Here is a 19,762-nt window from a genome sequence, read left to right as displayed (position 1 = left end):
CACAGCGTGGCTGCAACCCATCCCTGAGGAGCTGTGTGGGCCAGGCCACACCACAGGTGCTGCTGGGCATCCTCGCCTGCCTGCCCACCACAGCTCGAGCCTGCAGAGCCCCGGGGCTGCCCCCACTTCTCACCCAGGCGCCACCTTCCTAATGGCCCAACCGGGCTAGCTTCCTTGTGGTGCCTCACCCCATGCCACCCAGACCCTGTCTCAACTGCCTGGCCCCAGCACTTGGCACTTCAGTGCTGCCCCATGTGGGACAGGGCGTCTGCCTGCCTGGGCAGCTCCCTCCAGGGGCCAGCCAGGCTGGAGGGTGCAGCCTGGGAACAAGGGGCAAGGGCAGTAGAGCACAGACAGCCTCCCTGCCTGCCTTCTTCCGGCTCCGCCCCGGGGCCTGCCGCAGCGCTGCAACGTGTGGCTGCACAGGACAGCCTGGAGCAGCAACTTAAAAAAAACCCCCAAAACCCCAATTTCTTCTGCCAGGAAAAATGTCTCCGTGTGCCACTAATGGCACGCATGCTGGGGGTTGCCGACCCCTCCCTTAGCCAGACACTTTTACATGGTGTTACACAGTCCATTTTTAATATGTACAATCAATGTAACCTTGAGGCAAAATAGGAGCATGGTTGTTATCACTCTTTTTCTGTCACCTGATCATGAGGCTGTAATGCTAAGACACTTAAAACAGTGATATTAACCTTGAACAGCAGGGTGCTGCAGGGTGCCATATAATATTAGCACTGTTAGGTATGCAGACATGAATCACAATATAAACCTCGTTTTTTTAATAGGAATCCATAGTGTTAATAATATCCTGGCCTATTGTGGCATTTTTGAGTTCTTTGCAGCAGAAGAATTGCTCTATCATTTTTCTGTTGTCAAAAAAAGAGTAAAAACTAAGAGCTGGCATTTTCCAAGGGATGACGCGAATCTAAAAAGGTTGAGAACCACTTAGCTAGGTGTTTGCTTCCTTATCAAATGGAGTCGCAGAGACAATAGCCACATCGTCATGTTCCACTCCGTTTTTCATCATTCCATTTCATCGCTGAGTGGCAATGTCACCACCAGCGCCCCATTTGTGGTACAGTTATGCAACTGCATAAGTGTTTTGCAGGATGAAAGTTTGCTTAAAGTTAAGTCCCCGTTTCTGTAACTAGGAAGATATTCTTCAGAATGCAAGTCTAGTATCAACCAAGGCAGTGATGTCTGCCATAGCATGCAAGCCAGCCTAAAACCATGGCTCAGGGGAGACCTGCCTGGTGCATTTCAGTGAAGTGTTAATAGTGAATTAATATTAACTGTTCCGTCACTTCTGTCTGCGGTGGTAGATTTTCATGGGGATTAACAGTGGTGGTTGGTTGTTGTTGAATTCAACTCCACCCCCTTCCTTATCACAGCCAGAAGTGAGAAGGAGATTTGTGGTGTCCCAAATCTCAACTGATTCCCAAAATAATCTTCCCCTGGCTTTCTGGGTATAAAAAGTCCCCAGCAACCTGACCTCCCGCTTTCTCCTGACAGCCATGAAGTTAATTGTTCTGTATAAAAACCTGCTACACATTGAAAGCACAGACTTCAGAGATGGACTGAAGTAAAACAAGTGTAACACTGAAATAAAGAGCACAAGATGAGCCTCGGGAAAGACTAGGGCCTCTGGGATGCCATGTAAATCTATGCTGTGTGGCAGACACCTGAGATCTAATGTGTAGCATAAGACATGGGGCCTTGGCCATAACTTTCAGGCAGAACAACAAGGTTCTGCATTATCTTCCTCTGTTTACATCCCTGATTGCCATGTGTCTGCCCTTCATGACAGCAGAGCAGAAGGAGGAGTTCAGACATTCTTGTCTGCCACAAGAGATCTTTGTGGTTTTGTCCTTTCTACGTGCGCGTAGGAGGGAGAGAAACTCAGACTGCCACACTAGAAAGCTGTTTGCCCCGTATCACACATTAAACAGTATCTGATAGGAGTCAAATGTGAAATATCATATTAAGCATACACCTGAAAGAACCTGTTAGGCTTCTGAAGAGCCAGAATCCCATCCCAGAGCTACAGTGATCATCACTGATATAAATGTACGGGTTTATCCAGGTCTGATTGTCATGGGCTTTGACTTGCATTAAAACCAGGCGTAGGACAGGCAGCCTGGTTTAATACTCAAATTAACCCTCCTCCCAACCCCCCCTCCAATGTCATGGGGTGGTGGGGGAGGAGGAGGAATTTTATCTTAGATATTTCAGAGTTACTCAAAGTGGGACAATGGGCTTGTACTTCTGTAGGATCCCAGAATAAAAGGCTTTGTCCCAGGAGATATCTGGCATCTGTTTTTAGCCGAAGTTACTCACCTTGAACATCATGATACTGAGTTTTCCAAAGATCAAAATTCTGCACTGTTGTCAAAAGCCTTTCTTAAATTAATGACTCTCCATTCCTGATGACAGCTACAAATGCAGACTGTTTGGGGGGTGTTTTGAATGAGAATTTTGAAGTGATCACTTTTAAAAAAGAAAACCTTGCTAGATATGATATATACTGTATGATCTATCCAATCCTGCACAGCATACTATGCCATGGAAATATTTCAGTCATTGCTTGACAAAGGCAGCAAAAACTCATTTTGTATATGTAAGCTCTGGCTGTAAAACTGGAATAAGCAGGTCCCATAAATCGCTTGCATTAGATGTCTCCACAGTAGGCAGGATAGAAGAGACAGGCACTGCTCTGCTTCCATTATGGAGTGCTCCAAAATGAACTCTTTATTGCAGTCAGTTTTTCCCACCATCCCAGCACATGCAGCATGACGTTCTGAATTTGGTTTCTTTTGTGGTTATGTTTTTAAAAGTGTTTCCTTGTTGTGGTCTTGCTCACGCAAAAAAGATGCACTGGCCAAATGATATTCAATCAAGAGGCCATTCAAAATATACAGCTGTAAAGGTGGTCAGGGTTTACTTGACTGTGTAGTTGAAGGGGAATTTTAGCCACAGTTTGGCCATGGAGCAGAACTGTGCATTTCATAATATTAAAACAGAGATTACATATGGTGAAATTCATTCACAGATGTCTGAGACTTCAGAAGAGACTAGCCCAGTGCACCTATTCATGTCTCAGATACTCAGATAAAAAAAAAAAGTTTTGCTTGTAGTGATGTTCAGTACGTTCAATTTGATTTTCAGTACATTCATTTTCAGGCTTTAACCAAGAATTATCTAGTCATTAAATACAATGGAGTTTCAGGCAGAAGCAGATGTAGTTCAAAGATTAGGTCATCCAGCTGGGAACAGAAATACTCCATGGACACCTATACATGTGCTCAACCCCTGCTCTGACACCTTCTAATTAGAACACATTGGGAGTAGACTCAATTAACTGAGTCTGCTGTAGCATGTTAATTAGCATGCTCCATCAGCCTCGGCTTTACATGTATTCAGCCTCCCCGCTCTTCAAATGCTGGCAGGAATGCTTCAAATAAAGCTCATCAAACGCGCTTTAAAGCACCCCCACTACCATTTTGAAGTGCAGGACACTGAATACCCGAGAGGCTGCTGGCACTTTAATTAGAGCGGCTTCTGAGAGCCAGTGTAATTAAAGCACCATCTCGCCCACCCCAGAGCACTTGTAAAGATGCCCCATGTGACACAGAAGACCAAGCACACAAGCCTGAGTAATCACAAATAATAATATTTATGGCAAATGGTTAGCAAGAAATTCATAACTTAACATTTACTTGCACAGCAAAATCTATTCTGATCATTTCAAATAAATTTACATTACACACACTTTAGTACACAATTTGTAGACAGGAAAAAAAATTAAATTTGCAAGATTTTTGCTACTTGCTTTCCATTCATCTGGAAACCACGGTGAAGACAAACTATCTGTATTTGACTTATTTAAATTTGTTTTCTTGTCTAAAACATTTTCCAACCTCTAATACTTATCTTTTATGATTTCATGATTGTAAACCCACTGCAAATTGTAATACTTAAATATATTCAGCTTGAAGAGTCCTTAGTATTGGGTATAGCACTGCATTTGTACCAGCTGATCAGCTCTAATACTAGTATGCTTTGTGCTGAAGAAGAATTCTCTGATTGTTGTTTTTGCAGAGGCTTTTTGGTCAATTCTTATTATTCATCCAAGACAACTTGATGGAGCTAGCAATAAATGCTGTGTACATGTTCTTTCCTTGCTTCATGCCCCAGAGTGAGATTTTAGTCTTGCTGCACTGCACTTTCAGTGTTTTTTCCCTTCATAGATCTTCCCAAATGAGGGAAACCTGTTCTTGAATTGTACAGAAGAAGAGCTTTACTAAAACAAGGTTATAGTCTTTTAGTGTATTGTCTTGGCTCTGGCATAAGGTTTACTGCAAGGCAAATTGTCTAACACAAGGGAGACTTATCTCTGGGCTCAGCAGGTTGTCAGTCTCTTTGGGGAAGCAGAAACACAAAGCTGTGCCTGGAAGACTGGCCAGTTGTGACTTTCTTTCAAGCATTCCACTAGTTCGGACAAATGTGCAAACACAGTCCAGCCCCTCTGCACTACTTTGATGTATACCTTTCTTCAGGCATCCCCACCTCTGACATATATGTTATTTATGCTTAGGAATATCTCATAACGAGTATTAGAGTTGATCTGGGAGAATAGAAGACGTTTAACAGAGTTTTTGTGTTTCTTTTCAGGTGGCTTCATCAGCTTCAATGGCTCCTGGCGTGTTCAGGGGATCCTGGCCATGTCCCGCTCCTTAGGAGATTATCCTCTGAAAAATCTCAATGTTGTTATCCCTGATCCAGATATCCTGACCTTTGATTTGGACAAGCTACAGCCAGAGTTCATGATCTTGGCATCAGATGGCCTGTGGGATGCATTCAGCAATGAAGAGGCTGTCCGATTCATCAAGGAACGCTTGGATGAGCCCCATTTTGGTGCCAAGAGTATAGTTCTACAGTCATTTTACAGAGGTTGTCCTGATAACATAACAGTTATGGTGGTGAAGTTCAGAAATAGCAGCAAAACAGAAGAACAGTGAACTCACAACAGTTCTTTGCTTCTTCTCTGATAAACTTAAAACAAACTCTTACATTTTAATGTAGTAGAAAGTTCTAGTAATTATCATTAGGATTTTATGCAGAAGGGATAGGAAAGACCCTTCTGGTCTCTGTTCTTTGCTGAACAAAAGGAGCAATACAGCAGATATGTTTTGAATTATATGAATTAAGTTTTTCACATCTTCCTGCTTCCCACGACCTGTTGCTTCTGAGAAATGAATTGTAATCTATTTCCAGGATTAAAAATTCCTGCTTAGGTTTTGTCAAATACAAACCATTTCTTAACTTTAATTTTAATAGCTGAAGCTGCATTCAGATTGGCACTGTGGGGGCAGGCAGTGCTGCTTCTGCTCCAATAGCGATAGGAATTACACTGCTTTTCACCCATAGATGTAACTGCCTTCAGAGTGTCGTTCTCCCTAGTGCTTCCAGTTTCTGTTTTTCTAACCTGCAGTGATGGTAGGGCGTTAGCTTGGAGAGGATTTCTAATTAGTAGTCTGTCTTTCATATGGAGAAAAAAAAAAGAACCAAACATTAGCCTGTCAGCACAGAACAGGCCCACCCTGCTCATTTTTTCCATAGTTAAATATACCCTTTCTATCACGTGACTAGGTACAAGCTATTGAACTTCCTGCACCCACATGTTTATGCGGGCTGCGGGTGACTTTAATAACACTTCACCTATGTCATCCTGTATTCACACCAGCAGATGCTAAACTCCATCAAACTACTCTGTGGACTAATGCCTCCACTATTCAGGAAACTTGCTCTTTCATTGTAGAAGAATGCCAAACACCCCTGGCTTCTATTTATTTATTTTTTCTACTATTTTTCATAAGTCAGAAGAGAAAATAAGGCAAGACGATTTCAGTGTAGCTTAAGATGGGAATATCTTTAGTCAATGTTGGGAAAACCAGGGAAGGCAGCATGTTTCATGACATTGGGTGAAGTATGCTCTTGCTGCAGACAATTTTTCAGTAATATCCATCAGTTCAAAATTCATCAAGGAGGCTTATATGTGACTTAGTGTTCAACCTCATATGCTGTAGCTGTACTGTAAATTATTGGGGCTAGGAGGGAAACATTCTCTAAATGGGAATTTTTTTCCTATGTCTGATTTCAAAATGAAATTGTAAATTGCAATCTAACTAATGTAAACTTCATTATAGGTAATGGCCTTCCAAATCTGATCTAGATTGGGTCATTTTTATGTATGATCTGATTTGCTTCATCATCTAGCAATCTGGAGGCAGTAGTAGTGAAGAGAGTATTGGTAGTGTATGGCAGTACACCAGAGCTGGAGCCTGAAGTAACTATTGGTCTGTATGTATTAAAGACTTTTGATGGGGCAGAGGAGATACTATGGTTGATTGGCTGGGTTACCTGTAAGTGTGATTTTACACTGCATTGTATTAAGATATGATATAGGGACTCGTTTCACCATTGACTTCATTCTAGGCGAGCCCCTGAGATTCCCCCTCTGCTGGACGTGACAAGGTGTGCTCAGCATTTGGTGTCCAGAGCTTAGTCAGTGACATTATTATGCTAATTAACATTTTTGTTTCTTTGGCAAAAGTACAGGTCTACTTAGTCTGCAAGTTCTCTTGGTCTCACCATTATCCACAGACAGAGGAGAGCAGACTCTGAGTAAGTGCCTTACTTGTCCCTGAGCCAGTAGCTGCGTTGCGGGTTCTGTTGCGCAGGTTTCGGTCAGTAACAGGAACATAACTGTTTTTTTGCTGCACCTCTAAAGGAATAGCTGCCAAGTTCCTTTCATTTCTTCCCCTAAATTATCCCTTTCTTAAAACCGTAGAATTTAAGACACAAGAGAATCTAATTAATCTAATACCATCAAGTATATAAGGGCAGATTTCAGTTGTTGACACCCAATCCTGTTCTGGGCCAGTCCCCTTAAACTGTTCAGCTGGTTTAACCTGTAAGGTTTTTTTTTTTTATGCTAAACATGCTGTGAAGGGTCCTTCCAGGTCAGCCTCTCTTCCTTCTGCCTTGAGACTGCCAAAACAGGGCTTGGTTGAAGGCTGGTTATCTAGCACACTCAGAACAGGTAAATCCACTTTCTTGCTGTACCATTTGTGCTGGCAGTAATTGTCCCCACTCCAGGACTTTCACATTCTCTAGTCCATCTGGCTACTTACTCAGACTATCCAGCACAGATGTTGTGTACCAATATAAACCAGTTAGGATTTTTGATTTCCAAGTTCAGTCTAGTTTGCACAATTGGTACACGTACCTTCTAACAGCTTGCTTCCACCTGGAACACCAGATTTTCTTGGTAAATAATAGGAAGTGTGCAGTACAACTATTGGAAAAGTATGCATCCAGCTTCATATAGTATGTTGGGACCTAGTCCAGATGGTTATTTCACTGAAAGATTTAATTACAACATCTAACTATTCTGCAAAGGAAAAAATAATTTAATTCAGTGGATTGTTAATTGTAGCTTTACAGTCAAGTTGAGGTGTAGTAAGTGACTGCAGTAAAATCCAGTTAAATTTCCCTTAAAGGTTTTCCAGGCTAGGACACTGTGAAATGATGCAAGAGTGGTGTTGGGGTTTCACGATGGTGATATTCAGTGTGGAAACCTCTAGATTGGTAGAGCAGCAGTTTGCAAACTACAGCTCAGGGAGCATTTAGTCGTCACGGGGTGCTGCCTTTGCTTTCCCCTTTACAGCTGCTGTGACAGGCATAATGCTCTCTTCCTTGTAAGAAGGGGTTTGGCTGCTTGTAGAAGCAGCTGTTTTGGGAGAAGTGTGTTATATTTAGAGGTTTGCTAAAGGACAACTGTAGGGAAAGCTGGATTTTCTCAGCCTATAAGTACACTTCTGCTGTAACAAATCTGCATACTGAAGACAAGAGGGGAAGTCTCTCACATGCATATTTAGAGAGCTGGGACTGGGACCCAGACTTGTTGCATATTGTTTTTTATCACTTGAGGTAGAGTAGATTGCGTATAGTTGGTGTGAAGCCCCACTTTAGAGACCGACCAGTAGAGGGCAATAGAGCTCAAGCAAACATACCTCGGAGCCGAGCTCTGCAGCAGTGCCCAGAGCTGTGTTCGGAGCCCAGGGAAAGGAAACTTACTGCACATGCACAAATTCACCCAGTACCAGAGTTTGCCATAGGGAAGTTGCGGGATGATGACTGGGAGGCAAGTTGGAGAATCCGCCAGACCAACCAACTGTTGCTCTACCAATGGGCCAGGCTTTGAGAAGCCTCCTAGTGGAGTACAGGGCAGCTTTGCAGGTGGTAGCCACGTGGATCCTCATTCTCAGCTAAAACTATAGCCTATCCTCACAGGCTCCTAGTGCAATCAGTGGGGCCCAAGGTATACATTATAATGGTTTCTTGTCTCCTTCCTGGGACAGTTCTCAGTAAGGTGAAAGCCATCTACTTATTGTAAGTGTATGTCCTCCTTTAGCACATGTGGAAGAAGTGGCCATTTTAATGATGAAATTCTCCCTAGTGCAGAGGTCCTGTCCAAGGCCAGTGCAAGCCCACAGCACAGAAGTGATTCGCATGCTAGGGAGGAAGTGGATCGGTGTCCACTGACTCTGCTTCTTGCACACATGTATCCGGGGCTCATGGGAACCCCAGGGAATTAATTCAGCTGCCAAAAAAAGGGTTTGAGGAACTGTTTTGCATCAAGAGCGAAGTCATTGTTTTGTTCTGCATCCCTGTGCCCCAGCGTGCTTTTTTCTAGCATCAGTGAATGCATTTGAAGCAACGTAACTTAATGTTTGGTATCTGTGCAACTTGTTCAGGCCACTGTGGTCATGCATGGAAAAATACAGGTTTTGCAGCTAGTCTCAGGGGCAGCAGCATCTGCTGCTTCATTTTGCACATAATCTCTTTTTTTTGTAACATGCAGTGTTGATAAGCTAGATATGCTTACTCCACTTCAGTGCAGGGGGATGGACTGGCTGAGATCTTGTGGTCCTTTTCAGCCCCACATGTCTACAGCTAAGCATAAGAGTTAAAATGAGAAGTACCTGGGCATTAAAATGCTAGGGAAAAGAAACAACTTACAAAAAGCATTAAAAGGGGAGGGATGGTCCAACTCCTTTGGACACCAGTGAATGATTGGCTGTTGATTTCAGTGGAGATGAGATTAGTCCTAGAAGCAGTTAGGTTATTGTTTATATACTGATTATATCTGTTGTTATGGGACCGTAGTAGTGATAGATTTGTGATTCAGTGTTCAATCTATAGCAAAGCAAAACGATGATGTTGAATCAGAAGTTAGTCATACTTCTCTTTTGATGAATTGAGCCAGCTTGAAGGTAATAATGGGTTTGCTAAATCACAGCTAACTCTGCATTAAAGAAGTACAAGGGTTGCCTTGTGTGTCTGCCAATGGGCCAGGCTTTGAGAAGCCTCCTAGTGGAGTACAGGACAGCTTTGCACTGAACTTTAAGAGGATCTTGGTGGTATTCCTAGTACTTATTTTACATGGAAAGGAGAAAACATTTGGGTATATACTCATGTATTTCTTTCAATCATCCTTTTTCTGAAATACCAGGTAAGACTGTTTGCAAAATCAGGACCTTTAAAAAGTGTTTTGGACAATGAGGGGGCTGGGCTGGGTTCTGTTAAAGCTACAGGCAAATTCAGCTATTAAATATTACTGCTGGCTTGAGGTTTAGCACCTAGTAGTTGGGCAGCTGTCTTTGATGTTGTTAATAAATAATTACCTTTCCAAATCTCAGGACTTGTATCTATATTAGGATATTAAATTCTGAATTAAGCATATGGATTGATATTTGGAATTACTACATTTTATTCATATGGCACTGAAAGGCTTAAGTTCTGCAGCTGTTTCAAATACAGCAGTTTTCATTAAAGTTAGTATTGAATGCTGAAGCTTGAGGTGTAGACGGAAAAGATAATTGCCCGTGTTTACAATGTCTAGGTTCTGACAGCCGGGACCTCTTGAGTGTCCAAGAGGTGCAGTAGAGGCTTAGACATTCAGCCCAGTTTGTTTCAATACGGTTAATTCAATATCAGCAGTTTGTTATGAGGTGGTGCTTTAGACATCTACATGCAGTGTTTATGCAAGCTTTATGTGAGAGATGCATCTGCACTGCACACAAGTAGGATTGCAACATGTTTGGACACCCTTCTAGCTTTAATCTTGCTTAATAAGTGCAGATGTAGCGGCAAGGGCTCACTGTGGTTTGGCAAACTGAACAAATGCATAGGTTCCCAGCAGGCTCGATGAGCTTCAGCCACCATCTCTTTGCTGCAGTAAAGCAGGTGAAGCCAGCCTATGTGTGCAGCAGTCACATCTCCAGCTGCCTTGTGGGCTCGCTTCTTGGAAACCTAGAGTGGCCATGCAAAAACATCAGTGCCAGAGCTGCCAGACAGGGCATGTATGTGTGCTTGAGCCTCTCTCTCTCCAGCAAGAAAAAACAAAAAAGTTTCAGCCAGAGGCTGTCCCTTTGGGATCTAGAGAGGTTCCATACTGTGCGTCTGGGTTGAGTTTTGTTCTATACTGAATCCATTCAACTCACTTTAACTAACTGCTCCTACCTGTATATAATCCAAGTGGCCATGAAATATTGACCATGGTTTAACAAGGCAGATTTGCCAGTGCTTTGCTTGTGCTCATCCAATTTCATGGGCTTTCCTTTTAAATGCTAAATTATAAAAAAGAGTCTTGGAGTTGCTTGTGGTTTCCATGCAACTGTGCTAGTAGTGCAGTGCAGCAAGAAGCAGGACAGAGAAAACAAGCTTTCAAAACTTGAACGCAGGGAACAGCCTTGCAGTCTGGCTCTGCTTCTCAGGAGTGGTGATTGACAGAAAGAGGAAATCGTGAAAGTCCCAAGAATAAGTAAAGAGGCACCCTAAAAGATCAGTACAGGGTCCCATCCCCCTGCTGTGCCATCTAAGAGCAGAGCCGGACTACAGTGTCAAAGCAACCAGTCACAAAGAAAGACCACTTCAGTGCATTATTATGTTGCTACATCACATTATCAAAGATCCTTCCATATTGTTATTTACAACTTTTTTAGCTAAACACATTAAGGGTTAATGTTTTATTGCAAAACACTGTATTTCACCATCCCTTCAAGGAAAGCCACAGACAAAGCACTGGTGAGAGCACAGATAGGCCAGCTTTTCCATTTTTTGCTTAGATTGGATAATGACTGAGAGACATCTACAAACTAGTGACACCCAACAGGAACTGTAAAAAGTTATTAGATAGCATTCACATCTGTGTGGCTTACAGAAAACTTACGTGATCATTGCCACAAGACTAGAGGTGCGCTGAAACGTGAGATGATACAAGCCACAAGAGTAAGCCTCAGCTAGTCCTACTTTATTCCACTTAGAATTTCAAATGTTTTACTGCAGTTACTGGTACTTATTTTAAGACAAATGAAGTCCCAAAATTAGTTGTATTCTCTTGCTTGAAATTTAGAAAAATCCTTTCCTTAGCCAGGCCTCTATATAAAAAGCAAACTCTCAAAGAAACAGTCTGAAAACCACATGATCCCCATTACCTTTATGATTTTCAGTGGCCCAACTTGTATTCACTGTTAGAAAAAATGGAACTTGCTGAACAAGGGAATTAGAGTAAAGGAAAAAAACCCGGCCTCGCCTCATTTGGGGTGTGTCCTGCACACAATACTTGTAAACAAATATGGTTATTAACCTCTGAGGTGTGGTTTGTTTGTTTTTTTACTACCTTACATGACCAACCCAGCCTGCCAAAAAAACACTTTTCAAATCTCTCCTTCCTCTTTTCAGAATTTGTGCTTTAGGGGGGAAATTTAGACCTTACTGTTTCTTTCAGGAACCAAAACTGCAATTTTTACTTATTCATCCTGTTGAACTGAGTAAGAAATTTGGATGGCAGCACTTGGTTCCGAGTTCACAGTGGCGGGGTTTATATTTATGCCATATACAATAAACTGTCCCATGTATGCATGAGGAATTCAAGGTCATCTTGTTTGGTTTACCCTCAGTTTCTAGATTGAGGGTGGCTAAAAAAGAGTGCATTATGTACAGAAACTTCTTTAAAACATAATAAAGTTCATTTTAAATGGTTCAAACTTTTAAAAAGTGGTTGAGTATACAAAAATAGGGCAAGACAGACAATTAGTTGTAAATACTGTACATTCTTTTTGCTGCTTGTATTGGACTAATATCAGATGTAAAGCAATTTACAGGCAAAGAATATAGTCAGTGATTTTTGTTTGTTAGAAGATAATTCTGCAGTGCATCTAGTCAGTCTAGGAACATTTCTGTAATCAGCTAATCACAGCAGAAACATCTGAACACATCAGCCAAAAAACACTTCTGGAAAAATATACAGGTGAGAATACCAGTCTTTAATTTTACGCACTGCTTCCTACGCAGCAGCACGGACTTCTAAACGTAGCTGTGTTGGTCTAAGGACACAAGCGGACAAGGTTCTTTGGGTAAATGTGATTATCTGTTGTTAGACCAACTAAATAGTTGGAAACAATGTTCTCAGGCTTGTAAAGAGCAATTTTTCCAACTGTTTAGTTGATCTAATGAAAGAATCAGTTTAAGGCATTTTTGTCTTGATGCCATGTTCTTCTGAATGAATGTGGTACAGTGACTCATGTAGCCTTGAAGGAACTTTGTTTCATCTCAGTCTTGTTCTTAATGAAGGTTATATGAAAAAAAATATTAGTTCAATATTTACACTTGCTTCTTATCAAGGCAGCCTAAGCAGACATTCAAGTAGTTTGGACCCAAATTATGACCTATATTGACATTCTGATTATGTGACAGTATAAATTCATGATATTTTTTTAATGGTCAACATTTCTGCTGAAGTTTTATATAGTAACTTTATAATCCACTTAGTGCTGAGGCGTAAGTTAAAATCCAGATCCAAATTAGATTTGGAGGTGGGTGAAAAGCAAGAAAAATGTTTAAAAATATTATGTCAGTTTTTCTACATAACTGGTCATGTCACTTTATGTTCCACTTTCAAGTGAGACAAAGTGTGTAAAGTCTATTGTGAAGGCAAAACTCCTGTGATCAGTGTTTCTCAACCTCCCCGTGTCAAATTCCACAAGTCCCTTGCCTGAAGAAGTTAGATTACGTTGCCTGGGTCCAGTTCTCTTACTGTCACACTTATCCTATTTTCTCAGCTGCAGCAATGTCCCTCTTTATAGTCAAGTGTTGTGAAGATGTTCAAGCATTTTAAGAAAGCAGTAGTAACCATTGCCAAACCACTGTCGTTCCAGTGTTCACGTGGCAATTACTGACTACTGTTGAGTAAAAAAGATTCCTGTAATGGTAGGTTGTAAATAAAAAGCACTTCTGGGAAGAGAGAATTACAGATGCCTTCCCAATCCTAGAACAAGCTGATATCTGCAAGCTCATCAGGTCTCTCCGGATAGTTCACTATCTGCTCAGAGTAATAAAAAAAAACAAAAAAACAAAAAAAAATTTTTAAAACCCTGAAATCACACAAACTGATCCTAGAAGTTTATGAATGGTTGCATTTTAATAGCTATTTCTAGGATTGCAATAGCACTCCCTACCTTATTAAAATCATTTCTCTTTAGAATTGGATTAAAAGAAGCTAATTTAAAATGCAGACTTTTAGCACAAGTTCTTTCTGATATTGGACCCAGTAACTGGTGGTTGTTTACATAAATTTCTCCCCTAAGTTTTTACTTCTACAATTAACATGTCCTAAGATTCTCTCATTAAGCCATGTACAGTTATGCAGAGATATCGATATACAACGCTGACCATACTTCACAATACAAGAACATGGTGAAACCTCATTCTTGATAGTAGCAGAGGTTTCTGTACCTATTCTACATTTGTCTCTAAGAGACGATTTGAAAGACAGCCAAATGTAAATATTTCATAACATATTAGCTATAGTGCAACTAAAGTAAAGTGGCAGTGCTCTGTCATTCTAGATGTACAGTATGTAAACTATGGTATCTTCAGTATGTAGTAACGTGTCAAGAATAATAAATGTGTTAATGCAGATTCTGTATTGTTGTCTACCAGAAGTGTAAACTACTGAAAACCTGGCCTTGCTGATATAAGACAAAAATAAAGTAAAACTGCCCGTCTTTGTATTACAGAATTGCTTTTGTTTTCTTTTGTTAAGATTCTTCTTTGGAAGTAGCATTTGTATTTTTTTTATTTTGAATTATAAAACAAATTAATCATTCTAGAAATGGGATCCAACATCTGCATTTCTGCCAGCAATTTAAGCTGGTCAGCTTTGAAGCCACTTTTGTTGCTTATTTTCCCAGCATGGATGCTGAGGCCACCAGACGAGTGCAAACATTTGTTTCCCCAGGGAGAAGCAGCAGCAGCAGCACACCTTGTCTTGCTGCTACTCGTCCCCAGGGAATGCCCATACCATGCGGGCTCCAGCTCGGTAACCCCCGGTGTAGTTGGAGAGCCTGGGGCTGGCAACTGTGCTGGCCCCAGTAGCCTTACCTGGGGTCCTGGGAGCCTCTGGGAGCTGCAGCCACAGCTCTCCTGCAGCTGGGAGCATGGCTCCAGCTGGCCAGACTCCAGTTTTGGGTGAGGTGCTGCCACTACATACACCACCCTGCTTTTTTTTAGTGTGGGTTTTTTTGACCCTGGGATCTCCGGTGACATCCCAGTGTCACAAAAACCCCACACCTGGTGCTGCAAGGTAGCAATGCAGGGAACACCTACACGTGTCATGTATGGCACTGTAGACTGATTTGGGTGCCACGTATCACACATCCACACCCATCTGGACGCGGCCTGACAGGTGAAAGGATTTTTCTGCATTACAAATATAAAGTAACTTCACTGAGTGAACTGAAGAGATGCTAGATCTACTCCAGTGCAACTGAGGTTTGAGTCTAACTTTCTGTTGAAGAGTTATAATGCCTGACTCCTAAACAGCACTCCTGTTTTCAGATATGCAGGTCAAAAGGAGTTATTAGGGCTGAATGGATTAAACTAAAAAAGCAGCTTTAAATTTATCATGTGCAGAAGATGAGATCTATCTCCTGAAGTGGTCTGACTACTTGTTGAAAAGAGAAACAGACTGTAGTTGGGTCTAGGGTCTAACTTTGTCCAAAATTTTCACAGTCACTTTTTCAGGAAGGGGCAATGGCTGCTTCTTGGGGTACCATAAAACCTAGGAGGGAAAATTTCTAGGGGGGAAGCAGCAGGTGCTAATTGCAGCCCACTGTTGTGAGATGGGTAGAGCTGGGAGGAGATTGCTTGCAACATTATCTCCACAGTTCAGTTATCTTTCCTCAGACAATTGCCATTTCAGAGTTTTACAAACCTCATCTTCAATACTTTCTACAATGTCATTCAGATCAATGGGGAGCCACCACAATATTACAAGCTGACATTGGATCAATGACAGGTAAGTGAAGTGTTGGTCAGTAACTGTTGCCAAAACATGCTCATTTCACTTGAAGATACACTGTGCACTGCAGTCAGGTGTCTATACTTACAGATGTAAAAGTTAATTTTGTATGCCATCAGGAATATGGACATGAACTTTTAATATATTTAAGCAAATGCCAACATAACCATCTTCAAACTTCATGGGTTTGACATGACCCATCATTTTTTTTATATCCTGACCTACCTTCTCCTATAATATGTAGTCAAGTTCACTACAGTAAGGGGGATACACCTTAAATAGATACTCATCATGAGAGATGAGTTAGTTATAGTTTTCTATAGGAAAAGTTATCAGTTAGAAGATAACCAGTGAAAAAGTCATCTGAGGATTGTAGTTTTAGAAGAGACTACTAAGTTGCCAGTGTTGATGAAGACATCAAGATCCAACTTCGTGAATCTAGTGTTCGGACAAAATTCAGACACCCATCTAGGTGCCATGATTGTTTTCAAAGTAAGGTTATGTCCATAAAATACTGACAGATTATGTCACTATAGAGAATGCTTTCATCTTCTACTGATATTGCTGCTGACCTGTCTGTCTTCTCTTTCAGTTTCTTGGTCTGTTAAGAACAGTAATAGAACCTGCCGTCACCACCAGGATTTTTAAACCCTCTGTTATTCTACTGGCTTGCCTTTCTCCCATCTGCACAGGCTTGGAGGTACCAAAATAATAAAAAACACATTTTTATCTTTACATTTCAAACTCCCCTGCAATGTGAAGAGAAAGTTCTGTTTACAAAATGATTCATATTCATAGAAATACATAAATTTTGTGTGTTCTTTCCCAGCACTGGAAGGAAGCATTATCACATACCATGTCACTAGTATGACAGAGTGACAGTGCCAAAAAACCTCCATTTTAAGTATTTCATAGACATATTAATCAGAAGCAATTGCAAGATAAATGAATCTGAAACAGAGCTTCAAGGACTTTACAAAATCCTGAGTTGCAAGCTTTGGGAACCAACTTCCTGCTGGAAGAAATACAGATAGAAAAAGCAATAGGTTAAGAATTCAGGTTTTTTGTGTATGTATATGTCTGTCTCCCAAGGTAGACAAAAACATAGCACAATATCATGATGTTAAAAGGAAAAAAGTCATACTCATGTGGCTACCTTTGTTATATCTGAGTAAGTAAGTATCTTGAACACCACGAGTGCGTCCAGACAAGCCCGCATGTGCTTCTCGCAGTGTTTCAAACCCCTTTGAGACACTACAAGAGGCACATGCAGGGACAAGAAAATGTTCCCAGCACTGCAAATTTACAGCGTGGGGGCAAAATTTATACCCCTGAATATCCAGAGTCAAAAAAAACCCACACAGAAAAAAAGCAGGGCAACTGGAAGCTGGGTCCTCCATAGAGACACTCCATAGAGATGCTCATGAAGGCAGGCAGCGTGCCAGCAGCAGGGAGCTGGACCCAGGCTTCACTGCTAGTAAGTAAGGGTTAGGGGCTGGAGAAGGGGGGAGTGATCATGGGGAGGGAACACCCGCTGGCTCTGCCCACCCAGCCCCACCCCCTGAACCCCCCAATCCCTTCCCTGCCTGGCTCCACCTCCCACCTGCCCTCCAAGCCCACCTGATCCCTCCCCTGTCCAGCCTCATCCCCCCCAAGCCCCTGAACCCCTCCACCCCAGCATTGGGAAACAGAAGAAAAAAAACAAACCTGGCAGTTTGAGCTGCCAACAAGGTCACTGGGGCCCTGCCCACACAGTGTAGGGCAGGGTGACAGCCCCAGTCGCCCCAGCCCAGGCCCTGCTGCCCCATGCTGCCTGCGGAGGACTCTTCCAGGAGGCCCCAGAGCCCCCACAGCCCCTGCTTGGTGAGTAGAGGGTTTTTTTGTTTGTTTTTTTTTTAAGTGCCAGAGGCTGGGGTTGTGGGACCAGCAATGGGGGCTGGGGGAGGGAGCCATTGGGGGGCAAGCAGGGGTGGGGTGGGGCATGTGGGCCCTGCAGGCAGGATGACCCCTGTGCCGGGCAGCAAAATATATATTTGTGTATTCATTAATTCATTACACATGTATTTACAATTCACTTTTTTATGATGATAGAGGCACTGGTAGTCTTCCAAATTGCTTTAACATTGTAGATATATCAATAAAACATTGCCCAACTGATTGCTGTCTCTCACTCTCTCTCTCTCTTTATAGTGGTCTTTTATTTTAATTGTGGAGGAACATGGATTTTGGGGTATTTTATAGAGTGACTTTGGGATTTTTTTAATCAAGGATTTTTCAGTTTTCCAATAGGGAACACCAGAATTCCTGCTAGGGAGGCCAGTGGCAGGATCCTGCCTGCTCAGAGCTGGCACCTTGGACCCAGCTGGCTGTGGCTGACCTCCTGGACAACTGGGGCCAGGAGGACACGCTTTCACAGTTCAAAGCAGGCCACCACTCTGGGAACATCTTCTGGGCAATAGCTGCCCAGATGGCCGGGCAGGGGGCATACATGGCAGTAGTGCCGCACAGAGGCCAACTCTGCAGCCACAGCCTACTGGCAGCTGGCCCAGAGGGTCAGATGCCTCTACTGGCTGTGCAGTCCCCCTTCAGGTCTGGCAGGTCACAGCCAGGCAGCAGCCCCCACTGCCAGACTGCTGCAGTGGGTAGAGGGTGCAGGGAACTCTCAGGGCTGCTTCAGCAGTCCAGCTGGCACAAGGCATAGTGCCCCCAGGTACCACTTGGCTGGGTCCCAGAAGCTCCTGAGAGCGAGTAGCCCTGAGCTACTTGTCAGGGCATCTTTTTGTACTGATGGGGCCAGGACAAGGGCAGCTTTTTATACTGTTGGAGACAGCACAGGTGCTGGCCCTGGGCTCTAACTCTCCCTGGCTGAAGATCTCAGAGGAGCCAGGCAGGGTAATTTTGCCCCAAGTGGCACAATTTGCTCCACAACAAAGTGCATGTCCAAGCATGTGCACTAAGGCAAAAAGGCCCAGCTCAAATTTGCACCACTTGTATCTGAGCTGCTGCAAGCGCACATGCTTACCTGTGTGGATGTGCCCCACTTGTCTGTTAGCTAGGACTGACAGAGAGATTACCATATTTACTTGATTCCAAGAGAAGGTTTTTGCCCCCATTCATCATGGAGAAAAGAAAGCTTCATCTTGGACCTAGTATCACAGCTGAGAGCTGTGAGAAGTCCTGTGCAGGAAGCCCAGCTGGGCTGGGGCAGGGACAGCATCAGCATCACACAGATTCCTGTTTTCAGCATCTGCTCTCAGTCCTGCTTCCCTCTCCTCTCCGCTGCTTCATTGTCAGTGAACCAGGCAGGGAAGGAGGAACTGCACCACTCCTGAGATCTCAAGCCAGCTGGGCTCCCTGAAAAGCAGCATCTCACCGCTCCTTGCTGGAGTCCGACTCAGTGGTAGCAGGTACAGGAGAGCTCCAGAGCCACTCCTGTCCCATGCTGCCAGGAGCCCAGCTCTGCAGAGCCTATTCCAGGCCAGCAGGGGGGACAGGGAGGCAGAAAGGTGATTACGTGACTATGGCATTGATGCCTATACAGTCAGATGGATAGCAAATTGGCTGAAGGGTCATACTCAGAGGGTAGTGGCAGATGGGTCATTTTCAACCTGGAGGGAAGTGGGCAGTGGAGTCCCCCAGGGCTCAGTACTTGGGCCCGCACTGTTCAATTTCTTAATTAGTGACTTGGATGACGGGGTCAAAAGCAGCCTGTTCAGATTCGCTGATGACACCAAGATTTGGGGTGAGGTGGGCATGCTAGTAGGGAAGGACAGATTACAGCAGGACCTGGACAAGTTACAGGGATGGGCTAACGAAAATAGGATGGGTTTCAATACAGACAAGTGCAGGGTGCTGCACTTGGGCAGTAGGAACCAGCAGCACACTTATAAGCTGGGAAACTCCTTCCTCGAGAGCATGGTGGCAGAAAGAGATCTTGAAGTCATTACTGACTCCAAGGTGAACATGGGCCGACAATGCGAGGTCACAGTCAGTAGGGCTAACCGTACCTTGTCATGCATCCACAGATGCATCTCAAGCAGGTCCAAGGAGGTGACCCTCCCCCTCTATGCAACACTGGTCAGGCCGCAGCTGGAGTACTATGTTCAGTTCTGGGCGCCGCACTTCAGGAGGGATGTGAACAGCATTGAGAGGGTCCAGGGGAGGAGCACCCACATGGTCTGGGGACAGCAGGGCAGACCCTACAAAGAGAACCTGAACCTGTTCAGCCTCCACAAGAGAAGGCTGAGGGGGGACCTGGTGGCCATCTATAAACTCACTAGGGGGGACCAGCAGGGTTTGGGAGAGAACTTGTTCCCCTGGACACCCCCT

General features: G+C 43.3%; 2 protein-coding genes across 3 annotated transcripts in view; one reads left to right on the top strand and one right to left on the bottom strand.

Moving 5' to 3' along the window:
- Window positions 1-14,144, top strand: part of PPM1L (protein phosphatase, Mg2+/Mn2+ dependent 1L) — a 218,974-nt gene extending 204,830 nt beyond the window's left edge. For both annotated transcript variants that reach the window (XM_090052798.1, XM_090052797.1), the window contains exon 4: window positions 4,678-14,144. In XM_090052798.1, the coding sequence (XP_089908924.1) occupies window positions 4,678-5,024 (347 nt within the window). In that variant the 3' untranslated portion in view covers window positions 5,025-14,144. The remainder of the gene's footprint in view (window positions 1-4,677) is intronic.
- Window positions 14,145-15,532: 1,388 nt separating this feature from the next.
- On the bottom strand, window positions 15,533-16,436 carry B3GALNT1 (beta-1,3-N-acetylgalactosaminyltransferase 1 (Globoside blood group)). The gene is given in 7 exon segments (XM_090054131.1): window positions 15,533-15,746; window positions 15,748-15,822; window positions 15,824-15,935; window positions 15,938-16,001; window positions 16,003-16,078; window positions 16,080-16,137; window positions 16,140-16,436. Coding segments are annotated over 7 exon segments (792 nt in total). The 5' UTR covers window positions 16,333-16,436.
- Between the last annotated feature and the right edge of the window lie 3,326 nt (window positions 16,437-19,762).

This window comes from Crocodylus siamensis, chromosome 6 (assembly GCF_052110815.1).
Source record: "Crocodylus siamensis isolate JL-2025a chromosome 6, ASM5211081v1, whole genome shotgun sequence".
NCBI lineage: Eukaryota > Metazoa > Chordata > Crocodylia > Crocodylidae > Crocodylus > Crocodylus siamensis.
The sequence above is the reverse complement of the archived record's forward strand: the minus strand, read 5'-3'. Positions and strand labels throughout refer to the sequence as shown.